A 9,688-nucleotide genomic window follows, 5' to 3' on the forward strand; every position below is an offset into this window, starting at 1 on the left:
ATTTTAGGAGAAAAGTTATTAAAAATGTTTAAGTTTAAGATTTACGCAGGTTTGTGAAAGTGGTCACCTTCTTGTAAATTCAGTGAAATGTAGCGAAATGCAAATGGCTGCAGCGTATTATATCTATGTGACGTCAGAATGATGTTTCATTTTCAAATTGCACCATTTATAATTTCTGCGTTTTTCATTTTGTATGTCGTTTCTGGCAGGCCTCACTCTCTTATTTCTTCCCCTTTGTCCTGAAATACATTTCTGTTGGTTACTTTTTTCCGTATGATATACGCCATTAAATTATAGCGTCTGTCTCTTTTGCTATGTGTTGTTACAGTAAGAAATGCCCATGTAATCAAGCACCAATCAGACTTATCCATCAATGGGAAATGTCTAATGCAATAGTTACAAAGAAACTGTAATTTGTTGAAAGTGTTTGTAAGGGGGTGATCTTACAGAAAACATCCAGCGTAACGTTAAACTGGATGGTGTAGAAATACGAAATTGCGGCTTGACAAATAAACACAGCTTTGTACGCTTTTCGCGTCACATTGACCCTGAGAGTGTTCACACGACTTCCGGTTTTGTTCTGAAAATACCAGTCCTGATTGGTTCCCGCAAACTCGGTGAAGTTGCCGCCGTAATCTGTGGAAAGGGATATACAGATAGTCTAATTAATACCATTAATACACGACATGACATACCTAGTCTACATCAAACGATATTTGGCAAGGATGACGCGATACAGTACGAGGCATCAGCCGAGATACATGTTCGGTATCGAATAATCCTACAGAAAAACATCGCCTAACGTCCATAGCGCCTACCTCAAATTCGCTTGGCTTTCTAAGCCGATAAAAAAAGTGAGATTAGCACATATATAAAAAAAATGCCCTGACTGAAAGTTGCAGATGAAACAAATTACTCTATACACCGCACACTCGACAATGAAAGAAATTTAGGCAGTGACATTGTATGTACGAGATTTAAATAGTTTTTAAATATTTATGTTGGGGGCCTCCGTGGCTCAGTTGTTTAGCGCGCTAGCGCAGCATAATGACCCAGATGCCCCTCACCAATGCGGTCGTTTTGAGTTCAAGCTCAAGCTGGCTTCCTCTCTGGCCGTAAGTGTGAAGGTCTATCAGCAACCTGCGGATGGTCGTGAGTTTCCACCCGCTCTGCCCTGTTTCCTTCCGCCATAATGCAGGCCGCCGTATAAGTGAAATATTACGGCGTAATACACCAATCGGCGTAAATATTTATTTATTTATTTATTTATTATTTATTGATTAACGCCTCAAAGGCTCAGGTTTTCGGGTAGAAGAAAGCGGAGTGCCAATTATCACACTGCTGGTCGGAAAGTAATCTCTACCGAACTGCATGCAAGACCAAACAGTGAGAGCATTACAGGGCCCAGTTTCACAAAAATGTCGTACATGTGCGATTATCGCATGTACAGGACAATGATACGGTAATAGTGACATACATAATATCGTACGACGAATGTACGATAAAAAAATGTTGTACGCCGCATTGTGAAACTGGGTCCTGACCTTTAATTTCCACCAAATTCCCTAGGAAAGTAAAAACACAGGAATCTATGATATGTTTATTGAATAAAAATAAACATTAAGAGAAACGTGTATGGTCCTGGCCCCAGGAATTAAGTCAGACTTAGTAATACCTTGTGGTACTATTCCTAATCTTTAGAAGTTAAACCATTTATTCTAGGGTTATCATGAAAGTCCAAGCTAGACAACCTTTTGTTTACAGATAATTCGTAACTTACGTCATAATTTAAACCCAGTAAACGTGAAGTTAAGACTGTCTCAATTCAGTTTAAAACAGGTACTTGATCTTGGGGCCAGATAAGATGAACAGATAGATAAGTCGATTGACTCACTGACAGGCGAATAAGCCGGCTTTCTCACAGACGAATAAACCAACTGACTCACTGACAGACGAATAAGCTGACTGATTCACTATCAGACGAATCAGTCGACGGATTCACACATGAAACGAGTCGACTGACTCACTGACAGACGAGCACGCCGACTACCTGACACACGAACAAGTGGGGTGAGAGCATAGCGGGAATATGCAGTGAATAATATCAAACCTTTACGAATCCACTTCACTTCCGGCAGAGGTTTCGCCACTTTCACCTCACACGTCAGAATCTGAATGGTTGCCTGACTGACCGGGTCTGTGGGGCCAGACGCATACACTGTCTGTGGTCTCACTGTGGACATCACAATGTAGGTTTAGAATTCAACTCGTCACTGTTTATCAATCTATCTACCTCTTGTCTTGTGCTTAACGCTGTACTCAAGAACATTTTCAGCGGTGGAACAGCGGTCTGTCGTTTACTTACCTAGTCTATCTACTTTTTTGTTTTGTGTTTAATGCCGTGCTCAAGAATGAATAATTATGGCTTAACGCCACATCGGCAATTTCTCAGCCTTTTCGTGGCGGCCGTGCTCAAGGACATGGGTGGGGAATATCCGTAATAATATGGATCTGAATCTACACCCCCCCCCCCCCCCCCGCCTCACCCTCCGTGTTCAAATGTGCTTCACACCAAGACTGAAGTCTTAAAGAGACTATACCAGACATTTTTTTTTTCAAAAAATCGATCACCTCAAATATAATCTTTCCTGTTATTTGAAAATAGTCCAAATGATTACCTTTCACAAAATACCAACCTCCTCTAAGCACATTTTACTGTTCAAAATCCTATAATTTATAAAGTAGATCGAATTTTTTCAAACTTTAGAATACATTTTAAACTATAATTAGTCCTGTATGCAGTAGCTACATGTAGGTCTACCTATATAGGGATTTTTACGGTTGATTTTTTTTCCGAAATAATATTATCTTCCAGGGACTGAATCATAGCATTGAGAATCAGCATTGCTGTTGATGGCAAACCCGAACCTTGCTCACCCCTCGTAATTTGATCGCTATATGGCGGAGCTATATATAAAATATTTGACTTACAGCCAGTACGCCATAATAAAGCCAATAAATATAATCAGTTTATTGGAAACCGTTATGACATTTCCGAGCTGTTCCGTGCAAATACATGCAGGCATAAGAATTAAACCTCATATCTATATATATATATATATATATATGTTTATCGAGAGTTAAGCCATGTTATTATTTATTAATTTGATTGCGTTTTACGCCGTACTCAAGAATATTTCACTTATACGACGGCAGTCAGCATTATGGTGGGTAGAAACCGGGCAGAGCCCGGGGGAAACCCACGACCATCCGCAGGTTGCTTGCAGACCTTCCCACGTACGGCCGGAGAGGAAGCCAGCATGAGCTGGACTTGAATTCACAGAGACCGTATTGGTGAGAGACTCCTGGTTCATTACGCTGAGCCAGCGCGCTAGCCAACTGAGCCACGGATGCCCCCAGGGTTAAGCCATGATGGGCTTATCATTCATTTTCGTTCATGTCAACGGTACATGAAAGTAAATAGGCTTTCATACCTAGTACATTAATATTCATTACTTGGGCGTCGGCAGGGCTGGTAGAATAGTAACAGCGGTACTGTCCGTCATCCGACAACGTCACGGAGCTGACGGCAACTGATTCGCTGTCCTGTCTCTGTGTAACCACATACTTTGATGACGTGACGGAGTTCGTGACGACACCACTTCGGATGATGATCCGCTTACTGTCCCAGTGTTCCCAGATAAGATTTGTGGAGGGTATCTTGTTACAGCTGAGTGTGATGGTTGATCCGGGTACTGCCGGGATTGTGACACCGGACACCGCATTAGCTCCCAGGGTCACAAGAAGCACAGTGACCAGGCACAGCCCACCAGCCATCACATTGACAAACCTGCATATAAATTATATGAATCAATATGCCACATTGCAACAGTTGGATTACAGGATTGGACAGTAACTGTCAACACAAACAAAAAAACCTCCATATACACTAATTTGTACTGTGTTTAAATCAAATTCACTGGAATGGTTGAGCGCGTATGAAAATTAATGAACTAACAGTCCAATATATTCATAGTATATTCATTTGATTCTTGTTTAAAGGAGAAGAAAACTTTTAAAATGACGCCATAGGTTGAAAAGAGCACATTTTTCTCTATCTGGTGGGTGCCTGCTGCATAATTTTGCAATTTTTCCTCGTCATACACGTAAAGCCTGAAAACGGTAAAACTGGCATAAATCGCGTCCATCGTGTCCTCCATCTTTAACACCCTGTAATTTATGCTGGGGGTGTGTTATCTCTCAGCCAATGTGAGTCGTTAAAACTGCCGGCTTGTTCGTGTAAACTCTGAACCTACGTCCAACATTCCGGTTTCCCGATTCTCAAGCGAAAAACAAACTGTATTTTTCGCTACCGGGGAAGAAGAGTTCTACCGGAAATGTACGAGCTGCACTTCGACGGTTTCCGAAGGCAATTCTCCTCCTAACACAGAAGACTTCTTCTTAGGCTAGTTCTTAGGCAAAATGGAGTCGCCCACAGCGGATTTTGGTGCTGACTTTATTTATAATTTATCATTTTGAGGTACATATTAGAAGTTTTATGGCATGCACCTGCGAGGAAATGCATACTCTTTTCAGTGGCATTTGTTTGATATTTAAATTTTCTTCTCGTTTAACGTAATATTCAAGAATATTCAACCTATATGCGAGGGCGGTCGTTTTTTGTGAGTCATGGTGAGACGGGAATTACAGGGATTAACCACCGAGCTTTGAGGAGTTAGTGAAGAGCTATCCCATAGGTGTATCTTTGACATACTGATTCGCACTTCACTTTGGTGGAACGGCCACATGACTGTAACTGAACGCTTGTTATCACCCCTAAGGCCTCACTAATCATGGCAGTTGGATAATCTACAAATTTTCTGTACGTGTAAAGTCGGGATTTAACCCGCAGCTCGTATATCCTAGCGGATGATATATGCGAAGGCATATGCCCATCTAATTTCTTATTAAGGGGAAAATCTGGAGAGACATTGTGCTACAATTCCATTACCATGAAGCCAAACTATCTGCATTTTTATAATCGACTGGATTTTAATAACTTATATGAAGGGAACAAATGGCTTATATTGTTGTACTATCATATAAGCCGTGTTATAGTGAGATTCAAATTTCTTTTCAAACATCGTTTTTCCTTTTTAATAGACTACGTAATATAAATATTAATATTAACCTATTGCTCGAACCATCCGACCGATACCCAAGAATCACCTGTCCAAAAATACCATATACGGTTATAAATCTGTTTTAAAAAAGGCCCGTTATAACATGTATGGATTCCAGGCTAATTCGGAGAAGTTATATCGGAAATTTTTAAATTTATGTGAACCTGCACAAAAATTTATATAAAAATTCATTTTTGGACAGGCAGAGAGACGAGCTGACGGGCAGGCAGGCAGTCAGACGAGTGGACAGGCAGGCAGGCAGGCAGGTAGACAGACGAGTGGACAAGCAGACAGATGAAAGGAGTGGCAGGCAACCGATTGGACAGGCAGGCTGTCAACAGATAGGCAGATAGACGAGTGGACAAGCAGGCAGACAGACGAGTGGACAGGCTGGCAGACAGACGAGTGGACAGGCAGACCAGCAGACAGACGAATGGACAGTCGGGCAGGCAGACGAGTGAACAGGCAGGCAGACGAGTGAACAGGCAGGCAGGCGGGAGGACAGGCAGACAGAGGAGAGGACAGGCAGACAGACGAGTAGGCAGACAGACGAGTGGACACACAGACAGACGAGTGGACACACAGGCAGAGGAGAGGACAGGCAGACAGACGAGTGGACAAGCAGACAGACGAGTGGACAAGCAGACAGACAAGATGGTCCGACAGGCTCAACTTAATATTCCCCCATCGATTTTGCGAAAGCATGGAATTCAAATCGCGGTATCATTCATACAATATCAATGTTGACAATAGCCAATCCCTCTTCGTGGTAGTTTTAAACATTTTAAGGAATACAAATGCTACAAGAGTTGTCTGAATAGGAGGAATCCAATATCACATTGAAATGATAAAATTCTCACGTATTATCCATAGCTAAAATTTCACATATTTGTATTTCAGTTGCTTTTTTCAATATTCACTGGCCACGTTACAGGTGTATAACCTGGTGAGTTATCGTATAAATACTGCCTTAAAACATTCGTGATGGTGTTACATGAAGTTTTTGTTAGGGGAGAGTTCGTGCCATTCACAAAATTTAAATATACTTGTCGCTGTTACTGACACGTTGATCTGTCGCATATGCTGTGTTATATAGTAAAACCATAAAACTATAAACACTTCCATCGCATTCCACGGGCATGGGAGAAAGGAGTGTATACAGGGTGAAACACATATTGTTAGTTTAAACTCCACTGCCTGGAACAATGTTGTCACACACATGCAGTTGCCCGAGTATTATAAGGCGCTTAGGGAAAATATAAGGCGCTCAGGAAAATTACATTGTCATACATGCGATCCACCTTTGTTTGTAATAAAAAAAAAACATGCAATAGTTTTTATTGATTTAAATAGCTTTTAAGACAAAATCTGTAGACACTTTATCGGAGAATATATGACATCATGTGACTGATGATGTATTTGATACGTTAAACTTCCGTAAAACATAAAGGAGTAAAACGAAATATAGTGCAGAAAAAAAAAACTCAAAAACAATAGGACCTACCTGTGCTGATGAGGCTGTAACACATTGACAGGAAGACGGTGCTGAAGTCAGAACACGGGAGGCGTGCTCGCCTCAACTCCGTCGTGTTTACACAATGTCATTGTTTAACGAAGTATACTGCTGTAAAAACGACACGACATTCTTGTAGAGGTTAATAGAGGAGACCCATATACGCACTGACTATACACCACCAGCACCGGAGAAGACGTGGGTCGGGGATCTCAGGCCTTGTATGTATACATACTGACAACCCTCACTTCTCTAACAGACATATACGCCTTGTGCTTTTTATTCCGTGAACCCAGGCGCTGATATGCTGACTATCAATTTGGTCCCAGAGAACGAATTACGCCCTTCTGGTGATAAAACCGTGGTGTTACATAACCTACATGTGATTAGGCTGCTCTCCCGTCCCCCTCATACTTTCTCCTCAGTTCCCTTTGCTTCTTGTCCCCGTGATTCTCAGATCGGTACACCCAATATCTAGGCCTACACATGCCTTCTCGGTTTGTTGTTACATGTGACTGTTTTTACCGTCACATACAAAACAATGCGACGAATCTGAAGACGGCTTGGATCGCCCACGCTTTTGACAGTGATTTGCGTTCCAGAGCCAGTTAAGCCAGCGCTGTCGCATGTATTTACGGACACAACGTTTATTTATATCCGACGATTAAAACTTTTGATATGATGTGTATATATTTTATGTTTTGTGAATCTGCCTATCAAAACTGCAGTATCCGGTATATCCATGTGACCCCACGATTGTCATCGTGATTGGTGGATGGTGTGACCGTACAAGTCCCCATCATATGGTTAAACTGTTTGACATGATAGGGCAAACAGCGCACGGCAAATGTGAGCTGGAGTATCAGACGTAAAGTCCCTTCACGGTAAAGCACTGACACAGTATATGACGTCGTCTTAGATACATTCTGTGCTGAGTCAGCAAGCGTAGGGTATTAGTGGTGTTGACAAGCCGTGAAGGCGCTTATACAATGTGAAACACAGACACTAATTACCTTATTTGTTGAATTAAAACCGAGTGATTTTACGCCATGTGACATCTACTGCTGTGTGATTAATGGATAATTAGCCTCCTTAATACCCCCGAAAAAAACTAGAATTTGACTAGCTAGATGAAGATTCCTCATTCTCTTTGTCGTTGTTGTGAGTGTTTGTTGAACAACCCGATTGATTTTCTTTTTTTTTTCTTTTTGAGTTGTGTTTCATGCCGTGCTCATGAATATTTCAATCTTACCACGGCATCGAACAACGCGAGGATGTGTATATAAATGTATACATTTTTTGTATGCTGTGTATAATATTACTATTGTATATGAGGCGTTATAATCGACATAATCAGTCGCGTTCGGGAGACGACTCCCGGGACGACGGAAAGGGTGCTTCGTTGTAATCTGAAGTGTATATATATATATATATATATATATATATATATATATATATATATATGCCTGTCCTAGTAGTAAAGGAATAGTGCAACCTTCAAGTAGAAATCAAGCGGGTTTAATTGTGGTGGAAATGAGTACGGATGTGAAAATAAGTCAGACTTTTATTGGGGGTGAAAGTCAACCAGATTCCATGAACGGAAAACAACTAGACTATGGAGATGGAAAGTGGCCAATCTCCGGGGATAGAAACCAGCCGGATGTAAGGGATGGAAACCAGCCGGAGTCGGGGGGTGAAAACCCGCCGGAGTCGAAGGTTGGAAACCAACTGGTGTCAGGGGATGGAAACCAGCCAGCCTCTGGGGATGGAAACCAGCCGGAGTCAAGGGATAGGAACCAGCCAGTCTCCGGGTGTGGTAATCAACCAGTCTCCACGGATCGAAGCCAGCCGGAGTCGGGGAATGGAAGCGAGTCATTCGTCAAGGATGAAAATCAGTCGGTCTGCAGGGATCGAAGCCAGCCGGAGTTAGGAGATGGAAACCAGTTAGTCTTCGGGATGGAAAACCAGACAGTCTTCGGGGATGAAAACCACTCAGTATCCGAGGATGAGCTGGAGAATGATAACGAGCCAGTCTCCGGGGAAGGAAACCAGCCAGTCCCTGGGGAAGGACACCAGCCAGTCTCCGGGGAGGAGTCGGAGAATCAAAACCAGCCAATATCCTGGGATGGAAACCAGCCAGTCTCCGAGGATCGAAGTCAGCCGCGGTCGGGGAATAAAAACCAGCCAGCCTCCGGGGATGGAAACCAGCCAGTCTCCGGGGAAGGAAGCCAACCGGGGACGGGGAATGGAAACCAGCCAGTCTCCGGGGAAGGAAGCCAGCCGGGGTCGGGGAATGAAAACCAGCCAATCTCTGGGAATGGAAACCAGCCAGTTTCTAGGGATGGATTCCAGCCTGAGTCGGGGTATGGAAACCAGCCAATCTCCGGGGATAGAAACCAGCCAATCTCCGGGGATGGAAACCAGCCAGTCTCCGTGGATGGAAACCAGGCTGAGTTGGGGAAAGGAAACCAACCAATCTCTGGTGATAGAAACCAGCCAGCCTCCGGGGATGGAAACCAGTCAGTCTTCAAGGATGGAACGCAGCCAGTCTTCACGCATGGAAACCAGCCGACGTCCGGGAATGGAAGCCAACCAGTCTCCGGGGGTGGAAACCAGCCGGAGCCGGGGAATGGAAACCAGCCAGTCTCAGGCGATAGAAACCAGTCAGAGTCGGAAACGGAAATCAACCAATATCTGGGGATGGAAACCAGCCAGTCTCCAGGGATCGAAGCCAGCCAGAGTCGGGAAATGGAATCCAGCCAGTCTCTGGGGATGGAATAAAGCTGGAGTCAAGGGATAGGAACCAGCCAGTCTCCGGGTGTGGTAATCAACCAGTCTCCACGGATCGAAGCCAGCCGGAGTCGGGGAATGGAAGCGAGTCATTCGTCAAGGATGAAAATCAGTCGGTCTGCAGGGATCGAAGCCAGCCGGAGTTAGGAGATGGAAACCAGTTAGTCTTCGGGATGGAAAACCAGACAGTCTTCGGGGATGA

At 43.4% G+C, this 9,688-nt stretch overlaps 2 protein-coding genes across 2 annotated transcripts; one reads left to right on the plus strand and one right to left on the minus strand.

Annotated features, from left to right (window-relative positions):
* Window positions 1–4: 4 nt before the first annotated feature.
* On the minus strand, window positions 5–7,280 carry LOC135471742 (cell adhesion molecule 2-like). The gene is made up of 4 exons (XM_064751067.1): window positions 6,688–7,280; window positions 3,495–3,850; window positions 2,111–2,233; window positions 5–636 (listed from the first exon to the last, which is right to left on the minus strand). Exons 2-4 carry the CDS (start codon window positions 3,835–3,837, stop codon window positions 371–373), a joined length of 732 nt encoding a protein of 243 aa, XP_064607137.1. The 5' UTR covers window positions 3,838–3,850; window positions 6,688–7,280; the 3' UTR covers window positions 5–370.
* Window positions 7,281–8,229: 949 nt separating this feature from the next.
* LOC135470720 (uncharacterized) lies at window positions 8,230–9,477 on the plus strand. Its single transcript, XM_064749756.1, has one exon. The coding sequence runs from the start codon at window positions 8,230–8,232 to the stop codon at window positions 9,475–9,477; it is 1,248 nt and encodes a 415-aa protein (XP_064605826.1).
* Window positions 9,478–9,688: the final 211 nt, after the last annotated feature.

This window comes from Liolophura sinensis, chromosome 7 (assembly GCF_032854445.1).
Source record: "Liolophura sinensis isolate JHLJ2023 chromosome 7, CUHK_Ljap_v2, whole genome shotgun sequence".
Lineage (NCBI taxonomy): Eukaryota > Metazoa > Mollusca > Polyplacophora > Chitonida > Chitonidae > Liolophura > Liolophura sinensis.